The sequence below is a fragment of the Ambystoma mexicanum genome, chromosome 7p (genome assembly GCF_040938575.1).
Source record: "Ambystoma mexicanum isolate Mex_15411 chromosome 7p, UKY_AmexF1_1, whole genome shotgun sequence".
Lineage (NCBI taxonomy): Eukaryota > Metazoa > Chordata > Amphibia > Caudata > Ambystomatidae > Ambystoma > Ambystoma mexicanum.
Window position 1 is genome coordinate 912,109,713 of NC_090939.1, and position 21,427 is coordinate 912,131,139.

Below are 21,427 nucleotides of genomic sequence, written 5' to 3' on the forward strand. Positions count from 1 at the left end.
CGGTTCTAAGACGTCTGCCTGCATTGTTTGCACACTATGTCTGATTACTACTGCTGCCATGAGGGAAAAGGGACAAGTATCTATTAAATTATTTTGTAACCATTCGATCCATTGTGTGAACAAGCCCTGTTTAGTATGAAACGCCTCACGTAGGACTTCTAGTCCCTTTGTACCCTGCTTTTTCGATGCCTTTTATGCAATAAAGCGTATATTTTATTTATCTACGGGTCTTTGTAATTTTTGCATCTCCTGACCTTGGAAGGTGGTCCGGCTGCTCTGTGTGGTGGGTTGTCTTTTTTGTGTGTGTATGTATATATATATATATATATATATATATATATATATATATATATATATACACATCTATATATATAGTATCACATGACTATGACTACTACTAATAGAATAGTACTAATACTACTATTACTACTACAATCAGTAGTAGTAATAGTAGTTTTGTGAGTAGCACATTTTTCAACAGCTATAGTAGTAGCATAAGTAATACTATTGGCAGTATAGGTCCTAGTACTAGTGCGACATCTACTATTACCTGTTTATGTTATTGCTGCAACTACTATTTCTACTGTGTCGCCTACTGCTACTGTTAGTTCATGTACTATTTAAACTTCTGCTACTTCTGCTCTTGTTGAGAGCAGTAATATCAGCAGTAATAGTTGTCATACTCATATTCACAGTTGTATTAGTATTACTGATGCTTATTATAATAGCATCACCACTTTTGCTTGTGCTAGTAGTTACACCATCTTTGCTAATAATACTGCTAGTACTAAAAATACTGATATTGCCACTTTTGATACAGGTTTGGTAGGATTACAAGACATATGCATGTGTTGGCATGATATATAAGCAAATGTAACATTGTACTTTGGTACTTTAATTAGTACATAGTGTGGAATCATCTGCTTCATATGGTGTCAATTCCTGTCTCATGAACAAACCTAATACAGATTGTTTGTGTGCAAAATGTCTCAAGATAGGTTTTGGTTGGGGAATGGGCTGAAGGGAAATGTGAAATGACAAGTTTCACGTGAAGGGCCCTTACTGACCTGTCACAAGGACTGTTCTCAGAGCATCACATTGTATAAAGGCTTGCGCCTGATAACATAACATCAGCAGGTCCCAAACTCTCACATGCATTGGTTCTGGAAGCCATTGGATGTGTGTATTGTGCATGCAGATCCTGTGTACGACAACGGGCTGCCATGTCGATGGTCTGCTTGCTAGGCACAGGGTGCAATGAGCAATCAGCACTTCACATTTATCTTCCATTTAGGTTATTTTAGGGTCTGATTTACAAAAGCATTTTTGAATGGGAACCCCCCATAGAAACACACTTTGTAAATCAAGCACATAGTGTTTGGATCAAATTATTTACTGGTTCTGTAATAGACAAACTCACAGGAGCATTACTTCAAATTGCATCTGGTAGAGAGGGTACAGTACAGACAAGGTGGGGGAGGGAGCATAGAACAGAATACAGCTATACGTATTCAACTTGTATTTGCACACGCCACTCGAGTAATGCGGGCATCAGTGGCATAACATAATACTTGGGGGCCCCCCTGCGAGACATGCTGTGGGCCCCCCTCTAACTCAGCATCAAATCACAGGTTGCGCCTCACTCTGGGCCGGCCTAGATTACCACGCGTGCACAATGCACATGAACATTTGCTGCAGGAGTTTGACGCACAGTGCACTAGGAGAAAGATATGCATATGTGTTTTAAAGCATTATACAGCACACTTTCAGTGAAAAATTGGCTAAACGGCCACAGTGTTTGCAATTGTTTTGTAGGGTAACATAAATCCACAGATCCAATATGTGCAAGTCACCAACGGTGCGCAGGAACATTAATGCTTTAATTAATATAATGCTTTACTATAAAAAATGTCATGCCACAGTATAAACATGTCCAACTGGCTGCAAAATGTAGACCAGTCTAGACACTTAATAACAAATTACAGTGAAGCATGCCAGGCCACATTTATACATACCTAGACTGGATGCACCAAAATGCCAGTCGGAGCACTAACACTTATCATGGTTATTTTATCACAGATGCCCAGAAAAATATACAATGCTGCAGAAAGAAACAGCTAGACTGGCAGCACCCAAATGCCAGTCTAGCCAGGTAATTACACTTAGCATGACTGCTTTAATAGAGATACCAAGTTAAAAAAAAGTCAAGCCAAACTAAAAAATGACTAGACTGGCTGCACCAAAATGCCTCTCTAGCCACTAATACCACATATCATGCCTGCTTAGCCTGGACATGTATGACCATTATGAATTATCGCACAATACCCGTGGCACCCGAGCCACCAAAACACTTACCCTCTCCTAACCCCCAAAATCAGCTTCCCAGCCCAGAATGTCTTCCAAATCCCTTGTCCTGGTCAAAGTGCTTGCGTATAAGACTACTTGCCTCATAGGTAAGTACTGGGATGAGGAAGAGTGGGACTAGGAGTAATGAAGATTACAGATAACTAAGCCAGGCATTACCACCATGTCCCTACCTCATCCCAGTCAGTACTTGTGTATGAGTCAAAGAGCCTCATACACAAGTACAGGGACGAGGAAGAACAGGTCAATGAGTAATGAAGATTACCAATAAGTAACCAAGGGATTAAACACAAGTGGTGCTGCAACACCATTGAGCTGACTGGGCTTCAGCCCTCACCCCCAACGAAAGTGATGGGGAGCGGGGATTGAGCACATACTCAGATACCGATGCATAGACCATGGGATGCAAATTCCTGGTGATCATTTAAAGGAGGCAGACCATAAAGTAGGGACAAGTGTTTATGGCGGTCATGGAAAACGTGTCTACATCTGATGCTAAGGATTTTTTTTGGGCAGAGTTATTGAGCTACGGCAGTCCACTCAGTTCTCAAGAGTCTTATTTAACTGTGGCTATGATTGTGGCTCAAGGCTCTAGTTCTTAGAGAAATGTGGACGTTTTTAAATGTTTGCTTATAGCCCCAGGTTTTAAGGTTCTTTTGATGCTTTCAGGTGTTTGGTGTTTCATTGCAGTGCCACTATCACTAGAAGTACAATTGATGTTACTTATTCCCATACTTAGTTTATTGCATGAGGGGTTGCGGGAGTGATGGGCAGAGCTGGCACAGCCAGGGTATCAGACCCATGACACAGAGCATAGTCCTGTTCCCCAAGTGACCACATTAATTTGAGGTTTCCTCTCGGTTTGAATTGTTAAATTTTTCTTACAAAAGTGGGAGTGCATTTTTTTAAAAAAAAATGAAAAAATATAGGTAAGTTTGGATTACAAAAAGGTTTATGTCGCATTTAGTTTGCATTTTTTGGAGAGACTACTCTATTTTGGAAAATGCATGGTGTGCCCATTTTAACATGTATACAATGGAACGACTGCAGGGTTGCTGCAAGCTCTGACAGGTATTTATTTGCAATGGACACTTAAATGCATTTTTTAGTATCATCAGTTATAGTAACAGAACTGTGTCTATTTCACATTTCAGTGCTAAATTGTGTTACTCACCCCACCCCACCCCCGCCCAAATCCCCTATCCCCGACTCCCCCACTACAACCCCATGGTGTTCAAACTAAATAGACTATGGACATTCAGGAATTAACTTCTCCCATATATGAATCATTGTATGTCAACATCGAAAATTCATTTGGGACAAAAGGATTGTATTTGGGACAACATTATACCAATGCATGTTTTTATGTGTGGTCCAATACAAACGTGAATGATTATCCTATTTTCAAACTGGAAATAGTGGAATAATCTGCGATGCGACAGCCCTGCGATTGATGATTTAGAAACATGTAAGGGAAATAGCAGTGCTCAGACCCATCCCTCCCAATTGCTGCGTGCGCAACATAGTCCTGTTTCTATGCCCACTTTCTATGTTAAGCTACTGGGTCTGTTTTACCCTGGGTTCTGGTGAATTCTAAATCACGCCTTCACAGGCGCGCCCTTTCTACGCTCCCCATTCTCTCGTCTCGTGTTTTTCTTTCGGGAACGCCATTTTCTGTAGCATTTGATTTGCACGATTGGATGTAGATAACAATATATGAAAAACATTTTCCCTCTCCGAGAAAACGTCGTAATGGCGCAGTTATCCCACCTTTGTGTTGTCTTCTGTCAAAATACAAAATGTGAAGAAAAAAATGAAAACAAAATGTCATAGACAAGTGATTTGATTGAATGGCGTGTGTCTTATTTTGTTGCAAGTGTGCAGGCCGCGCACACTTCGCGCGTCGTTTACTAGTTTACAGAAACCACATTGACGTTTACCATTTCAGGTGCATTTCTTTGTTTTATAAGTTCTATCAAAGTCATATTCGATGATAGTTTATTTTCTGCCTTAGAGTCGGTCTGGGTGTCTCGCTGAAACTATCCTGTCGGGCGTAATGTTAAACGTTTTCATTCCTTAAAGTACTGTCTTTCATGGACGTCTCCAAGCCTCGTAATGATTCCAATCTTTCAATGTTACTCCCAACTTTAGCCTGAGAGGTTAAAACTCAATTAGCATAGATCCTGGATTAGTACGGGGTGCCACTCTGTGTGTTCTTATATCTGAGGCGTTTAAATAACCGGACATTCATTCAACCTGAGCGTTGGTCTTGACCAGTCATTCATTTTCTGCAGTAAAGCTACATGGTTGCCGGCTCGATGGAGTGTGGTTTGTTTAAAGATGCTGGGGAACAGCGCACCCTTGTGGGCCAAAGGCAAAAATTAAATAGGAGCATTCAGCGAACTCACGCAGATAGCATTGCCGGAGCCAAGAGACCAGCAAATATTGTGTTTTTGGGGGATACTCTGATGGAGTTATATAAGTATTCTGCACACCTGTTGGCCCCCACTCCCTCCCTCTCCCCTCTATATTTATTTTAATCTGTCTTGCTCTCTCTAATCACTCTAACTTGACCTCTTCCTCTCTCCCTAGTTCTCCCTTTTCTCTCTTGTTTTCCCTCTCTAGTTGCCTTGCTTGTCTGTCGCTCCCTTTATGGCTGTCTTTGTCCGTCCATCTGTCTAGATGAATAGATAGATGGAAAGATGGCCTGACAGAGACATATATAGGTAGGTAGGTAGAGGATAGGTAGATGGCCTGACAGAGACATATATAGGTAGGTAGGTAGAGGGATAGATAGATAGATAGATAGATAGATAGATAGATAGATAGATAGATAGATAGATAGATAAACAGGTAGGTATATAGATAGGTACTGGGCCAGTGAAAACAAATAGTAAGAGGTCCTCACCAAAATGTGTTGCCTTGGACCTGGACCTGACATAGGCCTGTGACAGCCCTGGGTCTTTTTATTGCCACACAATTGAAAGACTCAGAGTAAAAAAGATTGGTTCGAACATCCACTATTGGCAAAGGAGAAGCCCACACAAATATCTCTCAGTTGAACTGTGAACAGTATCAATGCGATGGATATATGTAACAAACACTGCACATGCTTTGAAAATAATCAATTTCTGCAGTTTGCCAGTGTTGTCTGCCTTGAATGCACAGTTTGGCCCTTGGTTACACTGAATTGTAGTTGGGACCTCTCTTAAATACCTCCTCATGTTTCCATTCCCACCCACTAACCTAGTGCATTCTCCAAAGAGGGAATAAAAACAAAAACATCTCAGAGCCCCTCTACAGATAACGAACATGGACAAATAACCTGTTCTCTGGGAAGGTGTCAACTCGGGAGGGTCTACAACTACTTTTTAGCTCACTATACCTTACACAGAGGAGAAATATCCATGTTCTTATCAGTCTGGTCCCACCCACCCACTTGAGCAGTCCAGCATCGAAATGCTAGGTAATTGTCCTCTGAACAAGAGTACCCTCAGCAAACCCAGACACGTGTTTCAGCCTAGTCAGGCCTCATTAGTGAGATAAAGCTGTGCCTCTCTAAGAGCAGTGAGCAAGGGGTACATGTCTTGATTACCTTGGGTAACGTAGGGTGAACCCCCAAGTTCCTAAAAATTGAAGAAATGTATCGAGAACAAACAGGGCCAAATAACCTATTCTCCGGGAAGGTGCCCACTCTGGATGGTCTACAACCACGTTATAGCTCCTTCATTTTCCAGTCCTTCCTTAATGTAGAATCCAAAGGCTCTTAGGCCATTGACTTCCCGTACCTTTTTTGATCCAATCAAAATCCCCTTTGTCTATCTCTAGACCACCGGGTCACAAGTATTCTATTGATTGTAGGATTATCAACCAAGCTGTGCACCATTCTCCTATGAATATCCTTTCTCTCTCCATCAAATGAATAGATTACCTCTTCCCTTCGGCTGCACCTTTTTTTGGCTTTCAGAGACATCCAATGTTGTCAGTGCTTACAAGTGGTAATACTTTCCAATTTCCATACTGCATATAGTAGCTTGGAAGGTTACTAATGACGATCAGTGCATTAAAGTCAGACAACTAAATTATTGGCAGTGTGGGCGGTTGTGGGAGCCAATCATCTCCCTCTGAATGTGAGCTGAGACGGCTGATCTAAGCCTACACCTTCTCGCCATCTTCTTTCCCTTGCCCCTGCAGCACTGACTCTTCCCTGTCTGCAGCGCCCCCACCCTCCTCTTCCCCGTGCTTAACAGTTCAATTTAGAGAAACTTAACTATTACAACCAGATTCTATGCTCAGTGGTATGCAGTGATTATATCGAATTCAAAACAATGAATGAAAAAATAACAAACGAAAAAACAAATAATACCAAAATAACTAATTTTGAAAAAAACAAAAAGTGTTGTTGTGAGAGGGATTAGTGGTTTTGGGGGTGAGGGAAAAGTATTATTAAAAAAAGGGGAGGAGGTTGGGAGGGATTCCCCTAAAACAACGAAAAATGAATGAGTTATTTTGGAATTAGTTATTTTGTATTTGTTAATTTTTACATTAGTTATTGTTTAATTAGTTATAATTGCCTGTAACCCTCCTCTTCGAGAGAACATGAACAAAATATAGAAGCAGCCTCCTGCTACAAGACTTCAACAAACACTCTGACAACTTTGCTAGGGTTCTCTTCTCAAGAAAACAACAACAGCAGTACTAATAATAATCATACCAGCAACAAAGACAAAGTAATACAAGGACATAGACATGGCAGCAATTACTGAGCATTGAAGTATCGTAGCAGGAGGCTGTTTCTATATTATTTTCATGTTCACTGGAAGAGGAGGCTTTCTTGCTAATAGTGCCGCACAAAGCTGCACGAGGAAATAAAACTAAACAAAAACCCATAACAACCGAACCTTACAAATAAAATGAATGATGAAGAATTAATCTGAATCGGCTCTGATCGAGGCTAGGCTGATTGTTAAACAAACACACTTTGAAAGATAATTAAAGAGATCATTTGAGAGATCCCTTCTGCACTTTTTTCTTTCCACTTCCCTGCACTTGCGCAATCTGAATGACACTGAGCCTAGTAAGATCTTTGTTTTATCTCCCTGTGTTTCCCCCTCCTTGACTTGTCTTGTATCGCCTAGAAACACTTGTGTACAGTCGCGTTATAAATGTTGTATCATATCATAAAGGCACAGATACCCCCGCCGCCGCCTCTGTTTATGTAGTAGCTTTTTGGTTACCTGCTCCGACGACTTTGTCAATGGATACGGAGTTCGAATCAAGTTCCTTAGCAAACTCGTGCACAGCTTGGTTCGGATCCTCGTACGTATGGGGGTCAATGTACGTTTTCAGTCCGGAAAGTTTTACTGTTAAGGAGAAATAAGAATCCTTCTTAAGAATACTTGTCTATCATAAAAAAAAGACAGTGATAGGTCGCTGTATTTATCCATTTATGCTTATTTATGTATTCTTGATGTATAAGTAGCCCACTGCAGAACATCAATTTAGTGGCACCCCGAGGAAAGAAAAAGGAGGTGATACACCATCATAAGGGAGAGGAATACTGCAATAACAACTCCTCTTTCACTGTCTTTTGGTCAGGTGAGATCAGGAAGGAGATTTGGGGTGGAGGGTTAGAGGAAGTGCATAAAGGGTCAGAGGGTCCAGTGTGTTAAATGCGGGGTTGGGGGAGGTTTAGTCAGTGATCCGTTTTTGTAATAGATCTCTTTTCAGTAATTCCCTGAACCTAAGGGGTTCATTTCAGATTATTGTGGCCATAATATAGGGGCAAGAAAAATTGTGGTGGTAAATATCACATGGGGAAGAAAACATCATTGGGGGCGTGGGAGAGTCATCTGGGGGAAGGGGTTGGGAAAGGAATGGGGAAGGAGGACGTGGCAGTCTCCCCATAAAAGAATGGGATGCAGAGAGGAAACAGAAAAAGGGGAGAAACAATGTTCAGCCACAATATTACATCACGATAATGTGCAGGATACCACAGAAAGCAATGAAAACCAACATCTATCACACAAAATGTGAGATCGATTATCTCCACAACGTACTAGCATATTTTGTAAAATTAGAAATTAACATTGATTGGATCTGTGTTCATTATATGAGACTAAAAAATAAATGTAACAGTTGGAAAGGACTGGCCTAGAGGATCCCATGGAATATTGTGGATAACTAAGCAATACATCCCGAGCAAGGGGGAGGCCATTACTGGCCAGGTTTTGCCCCAGGGCATAAGCCAGAGGTTCGAGAGAAGCAAGGGCTTCAACATTAGCCATGGGGCATTGCCTGATAGGTAATGTTCGCCAGCGAGCAGTGTATTGCTATTAGTGTCCCAGCATGTGTACCCAGATATTATTGGGGTTCTTTCAAGTGGAGAAATGCTGTGTTTGTTGTTTCTCAACTTGGAAAAAACTACAAAACAAGATGGCCACAATGAATCAGGGAGACGGGAACTACAGACACCACTTTCCATGGCGGCCATTGCCGCGATGAGCTGCGCCCGGGAACACAGTGTTTCCGGCACCAGTGAGGGATGAAGGAGCTCAAGGTAAGTTGGGAGGGAGTGGGGGCAGGTTGGGGGTGCGAAAATTGTGGGTGGTGAAAAGAGAAGAAGGAGGTGCGGGGGCGAGTACCGGCGGGGAAGATGGCCTCCTGCTTCTTAGGAGACTCATCGTGTGGGCTTTACCATTTGGTAAAGCCCCTGTTCTGAGCCTCCTCATTAGCTGGGAGGCAGGCCATAGCTGCCTTCTTGCTATTAATTAAGGCTATAACTGAGAATTTGAGGCTCTGGATGATAACGCAACCGAATCAATGATAACTAAAAATACTGAAAATGCGCATGAATTTTCTTTTTTATTGCTAAAGATCAATTTAATTTTAAATTCTGACATAGAGGTTACAAAGCAAAGGGAACAGTGGAGTGGATGGTGTGCACCAACTTTTTTCAGAGAGTAGATGCAGTCCCACCTGAGTGTTTTGTGAATTATAGAAGGAACAAAAAAAACGTGATCTTTTCAATTAGTTTAGTGTTGTGCCAAAGCTGAAAAGGGGCGAGATACTTAACCACAAAACCACTTGACAATCTGTTTATAAAAGCTCAAATACCCCATTAAGGTTTTACTAACACTTTCTGCTTAAAGATGCACAACTTTTATATTTGACAGCAACCTTATAGGAAACACATCTCTCTTGAGTTATTGTTTTCGTGTTCACGATTAATCTTGCGTGAGGCAAATGTGTTTTGTCCTGGGCACTTTCTTCAATTGGGTAAGACCAATTGAGTGAAATGTACAAATTTCTCTTTAACATCTGTTCACTTACTGTGACGTCACTTGCATTACTTATGTTGAGTCAGCCCACTTTCTAGGACCCATGCCCTCCTGACATATACATGTGAGTGAGCGAGGGTGTCTTTGCATGATTGCCCAAGTCTACTGCACAGTGCAATTCACATGTTTACCAGACAGAAAGTGTACACACCTACACTGACTGCACAGTGCATACATTGTAAGACCCTGTTACAAATACTCCGAACTAAGCAATGCGTTGTATTGACACGTGTTAACAGTAGACTTATTTGATGTACAGTGTCATCGCCTATCATCCTGGTCACCAGGACCACTATCCAGAACCAGTCACACAAGGACAGAACATTTTCAGAAAGACTGTCTTAGAAACTGGATGCATTAATATTGGGCTTGATGTGACCCTGAAAATGTGGGGAAGAGCTGTGCGCATCAGTTGGAATGCATTGCAACCCAGCACAACCTTGATCTTCAAACAGGCGCTGTATGGAAGGACATGTCACAAAAGTATCTACAAGGAGTAATTCTCACTGTGCCATGTGTGGGAGGAAAAGGGATCCGGTTTACCTCTTTCCAAAGCATTTCCTCAATCAGATCCCGCCTCTCCAAACTACCTCTCTGTCAGTCACACTATTACCATTAGGGCAAGCTGGGGTTCCATCCCTCCTTGAGTAACTAGTTGTAGTCATTTGCCTTCAGGAAAATAAACAACACTCGAATCAGGTGGACATATAAAGGAAAATAACAGTATAGAGGGTTTATATCGAATTTCTTATATTGAATGCCCATATATCAAATTTTTTATATTAAACATCTTTATAGTGACTGCATTTAGGGGTGCGGACGTGACATGGAAATTAAAACTTGATCAGTCTATGAACATACAGTGATATTTACTGAAAACAAGTCCTGTTTCTCTTCCAGCCTTCTAAAAAAAAAAATAAAAAAAAAAAAACTTGACAAGGGGCAGCATAGATGTTTTTAAAGAGGAAGAAATGTGGAATTATTTTTATTAGCAACAGGGAGTATCGGAACAAGTAATCAGGCTGCTCAGAATGTGGACTTAAACCACAGATAATGGCCTGCATTCTGCAGAAGTTGCTGCCTTAGCCTACTCTGGTGTTACTCACTTGCCTGGACCTGTTTCCACAAGATCCACATCTCTGCCTTCCACCCAGGCTGTCATGAACCACCGTACGTGTCCCTTCTGGACTTCGTGGTCCCTGACCCATAGGGGACTGAACTCAGCAGTACTCTCAACATGGCCGCTGAACCTGAAACACTGTTTGCCAGTCTCCGCGTTGTACGTTCTGCGTTCTACAAAGCTGACACGGCCCACGACCCTGCGTGTCTCAACGCTACCACTTGCAGTAGTCAGACATGTGCTGCCGTAGTTCGTACTGTGATTCCCACTGATTCCTGGTTCCCGGTCCCCTGAATTTCCTCCTCTTTCATCCTCCCCCTTTTTTGTCCTCACCTTGCATTCCTGGATTTCCTTCGCACTCGCCTTCCGAGTGCGCTCTTCACCATTTCCTGGACTTTTTCCCTGGACATCTGAACGCTCCCTGGAGACGGGACATGAACCGCACGCTGGAAACCGAGGACCCGAGCACTGGGTTATACAAGACCCGAACGGTGCGGAAGAAGACTTCATCGAAGAACTCGAACAAACAACACAGACAGGTGAGAAGGGGGGAAACCTGTGACACAGGCACCTTCCACCGCACCCCATCACTCTGGAACATGACCAAGCTTACAAAATACCATGCAACTATCTGTGACACTACACCCCCACCACTGCCGGGCAGCCATGGAAATAGAAAAGGGACACATCATGCATCTCCCTTCTTTATTTCCCTGACATCTTGTTTGAGGTATGTTTGCCGTTTTTATGCAAACCTTTTCTGTTGCTCAACATTTCCTTCACATCCCAGGAAATTTGGTGTGGTACTAGCAATAACAGCAGTTGTGGTAGGCCACCCTGCCCGTTATCATCCCTTATTCCTTGCTGAGGCCCTTATTTTATGAGGCCATCAACTCGACCTGAGAGCTGCTCAGAGGCCCTTAGGTCCGGCATCAGCTGCCATTATCACCTTAAAGCTTTCCCTGTGGAGTCAGAACTTGTAGTTGATTATGGCACACTAGATAAAGTTTTTGAAAATCACTTAATCTCGTTGTTCCACATCTCGAGTCTCCTGCAAACGTGGGAGCAGTTAGATGTGGACTGAACGTCATCAGTACGGAGTACGTGAAAACATAATTAGCATTAATTAATCAACAAACAATTAAGATGCACAATAAATGGCTAACCTACTTCTCTGGGTAACCTGCTGAGCTTTCTATTTCAAGGATTCCTTTGTCGAGAAGTGTCAAGTTGTGAAAAATACTGATACAGTTTTTCAACACATTTTACCGCATTGCTCGGGCAATAAAAACAATAGCATAAAATGTTGTAAAATGTGCATTCTGTTTAATACCTTACGCCAGCTAACTCTAAATAGTGCACATATTGAACTTTCTCACCATAAACTGACTGAACACATGACCAATCATTTAAATGAAAACAAATGAATCAATTATTAGCTAATGCCAAACCACTTAAAAGGATAGTTTCCCGCGTAAATGATCCCGAAGAAGTGAGTTTAGGAACTCTTACCAATTTGGCAGCAAACCTTCCTCTTACCTGAAATTGCATATTTTTTTGTTAACTACTTGTGGTGCCAGATGGCCTTTCACCAATGCAAGTGCAATATTGCTTGAAATGTCAATTCCGTAAGTTATGGTCTCGGTCACTGATGCAATGCAAACGCGCTGTTCCAGAAAGTAGACCTTTGAAAGGGCAAGAGTGGATGTTCCTGGAGGATTGATGGTTTCACTAGAAGCACTCATTTGCTAAAAGAAGAAGGACACGACAGACCCCCCCCCCCCCTCGTAGCTTACATGGTACTCTCCTCAAGTTATAGCAGTATCCCCACTGAGCACAGAGTTCACCACATCTGCAATGTCTTGGGAAATTGCAAACACTGCTAGAGGTAGCTGACCAGTTTTATTTGTGGAAAAGGAAGGGTTTAACCAGTGTATTGAATTGAATGAGGGAGCTTGACATCCTTAGAGGCAAATAATGAGAAAAGTCTGCCGCAGGTTGGCTGTTTTCTGAATCTCAGAATCAAGACGAGTCACAGGTTACAGAATCTGTGGAGTCAAGATCACGTATAATACTTTATTTGTTCCCGAGGAATTGAAGGTCTTGACCGTGAAATGCCTGATGCACCATGCACAGAAACTTAAACTTGACATGCTTTGCCACAGATCATGAAAGAAGAGATACCTGGCTGGGTGACGAACTAGTTGCTTGGTGCATTTGGGAGAGGACTAGAAATCTTTCTGATAGTACTCATTTCAGGTATAGGAGTTATAGAAAGATACATTTAAGGGTCTTTCCACACTCATCAGTACTAGGAGCGTGCAAAATTCCCACCCGTGTAGCAAAACGTGCAGAATGTGCACTGGAATCCGCTTCCGCCCCTTCCACGAAACCAGCATTACGGTTCTGCCACCACTGAAATTCTTCCAGTTGTTTGCGGCTTTGCGCAGTGCGTAGTCTTTCATTGCCTTGTGTAGCGTGATGAGAACATTTCCACAGGTTTTTTTTTTTTAGATCCATGCTTGCTTCACTCAGTGCCACGAGAAATGTAGTGTGTTTTTTTTAACCACCTTAGTTTCACTCAGTACAATGAGAAACTTTGCATGGTTTTCGATTGGTTCTCGGTACGTGCCGCGAGCCAAGAAACTGTGTGGTCCTTTTTTCAATCAGTGCTAATTTTGCTCAGTGATGCAAGAAACCTTGCACATTTTTCCTCGATCCGTGCTAGTTTTGTGCAGTAGCACGAGAAACTTTGTACTGGCCTTTTTTCGATCCGTACTAGTTTTGCGCTGTGGCCTGACAAACTTTGCACCGTTTTTTCAATATGCTGTAGGTTCACACAGCAGCACGAGAACATTTGTACAGCCGATTTTTTCATCCATACTGGGTTTGTGTAACGGCATGAGAATCTTCACGCTGCTCTTGTTGATTCAAGCTCGGTTCACACAATGGCACGACAAACCTTGTGTCGCTGTTTTCGTTTTGTGCTAGTTTTGTGCATGGCACAAGAAACTTTGGGCAGCTCTTTATGATTCATGCTGGGTTCACGCAATGGCATGATTAGTTTGAGCCACTCTTTTCGAAATGCAGGGCTGGCTGGACAGTTGATTGGGACGAAGCGGTTCGAAATCAGACAGATTTCTCTTCTGAGGCTGCCAGAACAGAATCTAATAATTTCGCCCAGCCCTGATTGTGACTTCCTGGATCAATCCACCACTATCATTGTCCTTGGGCGCAGGCATTCCCTCTTGGCTACTGAGGAGAATTGACGATGTAACATTTCAGATGGAGAAACAGCAAGCAAGGTTACCATTTTTGTGGGATTCAATTTGGGCTATTCAGGCATATTTATTAGTCAATTTATGTCATAACTTAGGTGGTATTTTGCTTCTGAAGGGCCCTATCTCGGATTTGCCTAGACAGGTAAAACTTGTAATTATTTACTCGGATTTCCATGTTGCAGATGATTTCGGTTAAAGGTAGGAGAGTAATAGCAATGACCAGAAGGAAAATTGCCAAATTCTGCAGGATGCGGTAGGTCATTATAACAATTTGGTAAAGGTTGGTTTGTAAGGAGATAATCGGACAGTGATCTTCCAGAAAGGATCGGGTGCACTGTTTGACTTCTTCTTGAACTGACTCTCTTGGGAATGGGCAAGTAGAGTGGTGTGTGACAGTGCCAAAGGTTGCCCATCAAATCATCCGTCACATGATGCTGCCTTTACATCCTCCAGAAAAGAGGCTGGCATATTCAGTGGCTCTCTGAGGTCTGGAGACTTGGGCCACTCAGTGATTTCCCTTCAGGAAAATCTTTCACCTTTAAACCATTGCTCTGTCCAACACTTTCAATGGAGAGGGTAAGCGTGAGATTGGTTGGAAATTGATACATTCTGGGAGATGTGCTTAAGATTTCTTAAGCAAGTAGATTATTTACCTGAGCTTCAGCAACTTTGGGACCATTCCTAACTGCATTGAGTCCTTGAGATGTGCAAGAACTATCTAAATTACGTTTTTGTTCGTTTTACAACCAGGAATTTCTATTCGATCATGAATCTGAAAAAGTGAACTGATTCAACTTTTTTTTATTTTCTGAACAATATTTCTTACTGCATTGAACAAGGAGTGCAGTCGTGTTCTATTTATAGTTTGAATAGACGTAGAATGTTACTGTGATATGTCACTCTGTGTAACCAGGCACTCTTCTGGGGTAAGTTTATCAATATACGGAACCGGGAAGAAAGCGGGGAGACTGATTGAACAGTCAGTTGAGAGTGATTTCTATTGGCGTTTAAGGGGGACATTGAAGGTCTTTGGTGAGCAGGTGAGTGGTTAGGGATTTGGAGAAACCTACAGAGTTATGGTCCGACTATGTGATTGGAAGTGGATTCGTGATCACTAGTAGCCCATGCGCCCGATGTCTGGAGTGTTCTCTGGGTAATAGCTGATATTAGATTGCAAGGTTTGGCTCTCCAGATGTTTTTCACTATAACTCCTATCGGCCCTAGACAGCACAGTGAATGCTGAGGGGCTGTGGCAGTCATAGTTGAAAACATCTGGAACGCCTGAGGTTGCAGACCTCTGTAGTAGCCTAATGACTGAACAGCTGTCATGAAAACCAACGTCCTGGTCCTACAGCCTCACCATTCTGGCCTGCCATGGATTGCTTTCTCCCTTCAGGGCCCAAGTCGAGGGACCACGCGCATGGCAGTCTTGGACTGGCCTAAATGGCAATAGGCCAATTCCTGAACTAACAACGTAAAATGCTAATGTGGGCCAGATTTATGGGTCAAAGTGGGCCACCTTTTTTGGTTAATGTGCGCAAGTTTGATGAGTTACTTCACCATCCGGCTAGTAGTTCTGAGCAGTGTTGGTGAAGAAATATTCTTTAAATTGCACAATTTACATCATATTTTAACAAAAACCTCCACCCTGGGTACTATTCAAACAGTCTGTCACAAAAGGAATGAATTTCCTTTTGCAACTGTGGGCCACTTTTTCATTGGTGCCTGAGAAAAGGTTATGCCCCAGTCCGACCCTAGTACATGGATGGCGTCTGTCCACTTTTTGAGAGGGCGGATGCCATCCCCTTATGTGCTTAAAGATTTTGATTAAAAAAAATAACTATTTGTTTCACCTACTGTGGACAGTGCAGCAGGTGGTGCTGGTGTAAAGGTAACAACTTAACCACATGACAACACAGATCTTGCTGGCCTGTTGTAGTGAAATATCTCATATTGACATCCTCACAGGGTATGGTTTGCCCTGATTCTTACGTCTAAAAGGGACATACTTTTTTATAATTAGCAAGAATGTAATAGAAAAATATACTCTGTTGGCAAATATGTATTTGTCCAGTACACCTTATTCAGCTGTGAAAGGAAATCTGAATGACAATGGTATATGTAACTGAAGAAAATGTTCACATTTTAGGACGTCAATTCCCAGTGGGTGCATCAGAGTCCCCCCACTTTTGTTTTAGGACTCGAGCCCTGTTTCATGCTCACTACCTTTAGCACCCCAAAATCCTATGAGTTCACCAAAGGGAAATACGAGTTTGTTTTCTATTGGAAATATTCCCCAAACTATCAGTGGGAAACTGGTAGCTATTTTGAAGTGCTACCTCTAGCCTCCCTCCTAGTCGATCTCCTCTAGCAGGAACCGGATTCCTCCCATGCAAGAACACTCTGTGGGGATTTCAGCTCAACGACCTGTCAAAACCGCTGTGATGCACGATACAAATCTTGATGAAAAATAAAATATTGTTGTTTTGGCATCTAAATTTCAAATCTCCTTTTAGATGAGTGTGGTCAAACCGGTTTACCCAGCAAGCTTATTCATGCATCAGCTAAAAGTACTACCTGATAGCGTATGCCCTTTTCTTGAGCTCCTTCTGTTCCGGGAGGATAGTTCAGGGGCAACGCATTTGCCTTTGAAGCAACACAGAGTAATACAGGTTCGAATCCCAGGCCCATGCTTAGAGAATAGTCTGCGTTATTATGAAAGATTAAATAATTAATTCATTTGATTACACTGCTCTCTTACAAACCTCTTTCAGAGTCGCACCGAACATTACGTAATGGAAAGTGCTACGTTATGTAGACAAACAAGCATTCCCCCTGTGCCTACGACGCATGCACTGTTTTTCCAGGCCATTTTCTTCATTGTTGACCTGCATTAGGGCTGTTGCCCAAGGCTCTCCAGAGTTTGGCTTAATATGGCTGCCGCCTGTATAAGCCCCCTCTACCTCACAGTGATAATTAAGGGCAGCACACGTCGTAATGTGGCCCTGCCATGAATAGCAGACAATAAACACATGCACATGTGTTAAGCTGTGCTGCTTTACAGCTCTCTCTGTGCAGACACAGGCCTTTACGTTCTCATTGGACAGGCGCGGAGCGCCCTCAGGGCGAGCTAGCGAAGGGGTGAAGGCGACAGAATCTTGTGGGTGTGGGGTGTGAAAGACATTTCTTTTTCTTTAAAGAGAGGTTAGAGGATTTGGATTAAGGAAGGGGGGGGCATCTTTATCGGTTGAGCTTGCCATCCCCCAGAATAATTTGCATGAAATGAACCAGATGGCATATTTAAATACAGATAATTTACCAACAGCTTGTAGGCACCTCACCTTGTCTATAGCTCTCAGGGTGGTTATGGGTTTTATCTATATCTGGCGAAAAGGTTTTGGACATTGGGCAACTCCGAAAAGAGAGTCGGGGGCTGCCGGGCAAGAGTTGGAAGGTTAAATATTCTTTTGATCTGTGTGTAAGGTGATTGAAAATGTGCAAACCTCATCGATAGAAATGAATAGTAGTTAATAGAGAGTTCTGGGCCCCCCTCCCTGCTGCAGCGCATGAACAAGATGGGATGCAGGGTTTGCGTGCTGCTTTTGAGTCAGGTGTTGCCCTTTCCCCTTACTTCCACTTGCGCTACTTCCTCTCTAGCCTCTGACCTCTCCACCAATTACCATTTTTCCCACTGTGATCCCACTCCCCTTTGCCCCTTGGATTGGGTTTCTTACCATGAATGAGAAGGAGGTGATGGGTCCACGTGTGCGGATTTGCACCACTGGCAACAGCGGTGCCCCCCCCCCAATCTCCCTGTTCGTGGGTGCATCCATGGACAATCTAATTATTTCGATTCCCACTTCTAAATGTTCGGCCATTATATATCAGGTCTGACATTTCTAGATGGGTTCCATTGTGCTTGACTTAGGAGGAGTCAGTAGAAGTAGAGCCTAGTAGAAACTGTTGCTAAAGTGTTGGCGAGTGTGGATCTGGAGATGCCTTTTGTGCAGGTAAGCTTCTAATTGTTTTTGGAGGCATGATGTCTGGGGAACCTGGCCTGAGCGTATTGTGGGGCTGGTGTGTTTTGAATCCAGCACGATTCTGTATGGTGACTCAGTCGGGTTCATGCATACATGCCATGTGCTTTGAGGTTGTGTGTCAGCATGGTGTTTTTTCAGTGTTTTGGTGATGTGGAGGGATGTGGTATTGATTTTATTGGGAGACAGGAAGGTTTGTTGCTAGTAGTGTTAGCTATGGTTCAGACACTGCCATTGGATACCTTTCCTCCACCAGGACCACCATTTGGGCTGCTGGCACACTTTGTGGTCCTGCAGGTAGACATGGACGAGGTTGTCCAGTTTGTGTTCATTTTTTCTTGCCCTTAAACCTGTCCCTCACCTATTTGGTCCATGCGCTTTTTGATCAGCTGGGTGTCTACAGATCCCTGCTCTTCAGTGATATCATGTTGTGAGTGGCTTGGAGGGCATAGGGATGTGGCTATTTCACTGACAATTGCTGGATTGATCCTTACAGTTTCCATAGGACTTGTGACTTTCCATGTGACTTTCCGTGGTCATATGTGAAGCGCCATCTGATTTGTGCTTTCACGTTGGCGAGATGGTTCTGCAGTTTGTGGATTCCTCAGGGAATCACATTCCATAAGCTGGTGATCACAAGGCTCCTTGATGTTTCCTATTTTGGCGAGTCACTGTCAGGAGTGTCTTGTCCGCTTGTAGGCTGTGATTTCCATTCAATGAATTCTGGCCTCATGCTGTGTGAGACCAGGAGCTGAGTGCTTGAAATTGTATTCTATCAATGGTGAGCAGCTACTTGAGGGCTTGTAGTGCTGGTGTGACATATTCTCTTTGGTCCTGCTATAGTAGAGGGTGTGTGGATGCAGACTGCATTCTCTGCATCTCCTACAACACATGTTCTAAAATGTCCACGTAGAAGCTCTTCATGTAGACCTCATTGGACCAGTGGGATGACCCTGGTGGTTCTGCCTGGGAAGGTGAGGAACGGCAGCATGCTTTGGATCGATCAAAGGTGAACAAAGGATTTTGCAACCAGTGCCTTAAAATGAATCCCACTTTTTCCCTATAGCTTTTTGGCATCTATGGTAAGCCATAACACGATCTTCTATGTGACTTAAGCGCTGATTTGCTTTGTTCTGATGAAGATGGCTTTTTTCTTTTAAAGAAAAGAAATATTCTGATGACTTCACAATGGGCAATGACCACCTCCAATACATCTTGTTTTCCATTAAACAATGAATGGACTGTGAGTGGCTTGGTCTGAACAGTAATAAAACAGAATTAATGATAATACATTCTCGAGAAACCATCAGGCATGTATCAAGTCAACCTACTTCTTGTTCCCGTAAAGCCCCAGATTTACAGTCTAAACTCTAGACATCAGTTTTTATTCAATTCAAGTCAAAATGATGCTCAGTGTCACTACTTAGAATCTTACATTAAAACTCGGACCACACCATGAGACACATTTAAAAAACAATTACCAGTGCCATTTTTCACCCATAAATACTCTGATTCCTGTAACACTATCTACATGGATGTTTCCAAGAATGTTATTTCCAGACTGCAAATCTTACAAAATAGCACGACCTGGATAACGACTGACATCCCTTGTAAAATGTATATTAACTCGTGTCTTCCAGTACTGGCAAGAATTGACTTTAAGGTCACCGCCATGGTCCGCACATTTTATTTTAAAACTGCCCCTAAATTCTTTTAATCAAGGCTTACCCTGCATGTCCAAGATTTAAATCACAGTCAGCTGGTGGCAAGAGCTTTGATGTTCAAGGCCCTACGATGTGGGGTAGTCTTCATTGTTCTGTGACTATAGAAAAGAATCTCTCACATTTATACAAAAACTAAAATCTTAATTGTATTCTTTCCCAAAGGTTACTCATTGTAAGCTGACTCGGACCTTTTCTCTCATACGAGTGCTTTTAAACCTTAGGGTTTGCTAGCACTACACAAAGGAATATATAAGGAAACATGACATAACATGAGGCCGCGGTACTGGTGGGCTACCCATCATGAGTCTGCTGGTTATAACCACTCTTGATTTCTGCCTCCAGTTTTCCCTCTCCCCCTGGCCTGTCGGTCAATATGAGGCCTTTGGATTCAGTGAGGCTTAGCACAATTTCCTTTTGGTTGGAATTGAATTTGAGCCCATGCGTGGTTTTGCATGCGTTCAAATGATTTGAGAAATTTGGCGAGGCGTCGTTGGCCTTCACTGTTGGAAATGGATGGTTTGAAGACGATTTGGTTGTCGTATGTACAGTGATAGCATGTGAGACATAGCTCTTTGATGAGTCACATCAGAAAAGCCATGTATGTGCTTATGGCAAGAGGTGGTAGGTTCGATCTTGCCATGTGATGATTGGAAAAGCACTGGGCAGGTGTCTTTGGTTCCTTCGGTGAGGAAGTGCATCATCCAACATACTGTTGACCCATTCAGCCCGTCCTCTTTTCTCTTTCAATGAAGAATCAGGGCACAGCCGAAGAACCATGTGGGTGATGCTGTTCGCCCACTTTTTTGAGTGGGTGGATGTTGTGCCTCATGTTTAAGGAACTACAAAAAAATAAATTGTTGTTCCCAATTGAAGTGGGCAATGCCGCAGCTTGGATTCGAACTCAGGTCAAGCAGCTGTTGAGGCAAGACATTTTACAACAAGACGCACAAATCATTTAACATGCAGCAGTAAAATGGCGCATATTGATATTCTGATATACAGGACAGGTTCGGGTACCATTTTTTTTTAATCTGAAAGGTGCATAACTTTTATACTTTGTTATAGGAAATTCTGTTCTCTTGTTGAATGCTTATTTGTCCTGTGCACTTTCTTGAATTATGAAAGGCAAGTATAATGAAATGTGCTTATTTCACTTTATGATATGCTCACTTTATGTGACGTCACTTCACAATGCATGTGTCAGATCCCCGCAACTTTTCTTTTTAGGACTCGTTCCCTGATGAGGATGCAAGGCTGAACGTGTCAAATACAGCAAAGATGTTGGGTAATGTGGAGGCACAAGTCTTGGCCACATCAATGGCAATCTTTAAGTCATCCACTAGTGACACTTTTCCTAATGAGTTCCTCTCTTTGGTCTGGAACCTGTTTGTGCCTCACCCACAAAGTTTTTCTTTTTGTTTTTTTTTGCCCCCCGTGCTTGAGCAAGCCTTCTAATACCGCTGGGAGTAGATCTTGTTGGCATGAATAACAAGCCAGTGTCTTCTGAATCAGTGGACAACGAGCGGTCTGGCTATAGATGCTAGACCAAGCTGCAAAAAGC

The 21,427-nt window shown here is 42.7% G+C and overlaps 1 protein-coding gene across 2 annotated transcripts in view; it reads right to left on the minus strand.

Moving 5' to 3' along the window:
- Positions 1-21,427, minus strand: part of EPHA3 (EPH receptor A3) — a 908,976-nt gene that overhangs the window by 252,889 nt on the left and 634,660 nt on the right. For both annotated transcript variants that reach the window (XM_069637202.1, XM_069637201.1), the window contains exon 10: positions 7,602-7,727. In XM_069637202.1, the coding sequence (XP_069493303.1) occupies positions 7,602-7,727 (126 nt within the window). The remainder of the gene's footprint in view (positions 1-7,601; positions 7,728-21,427) is intronic.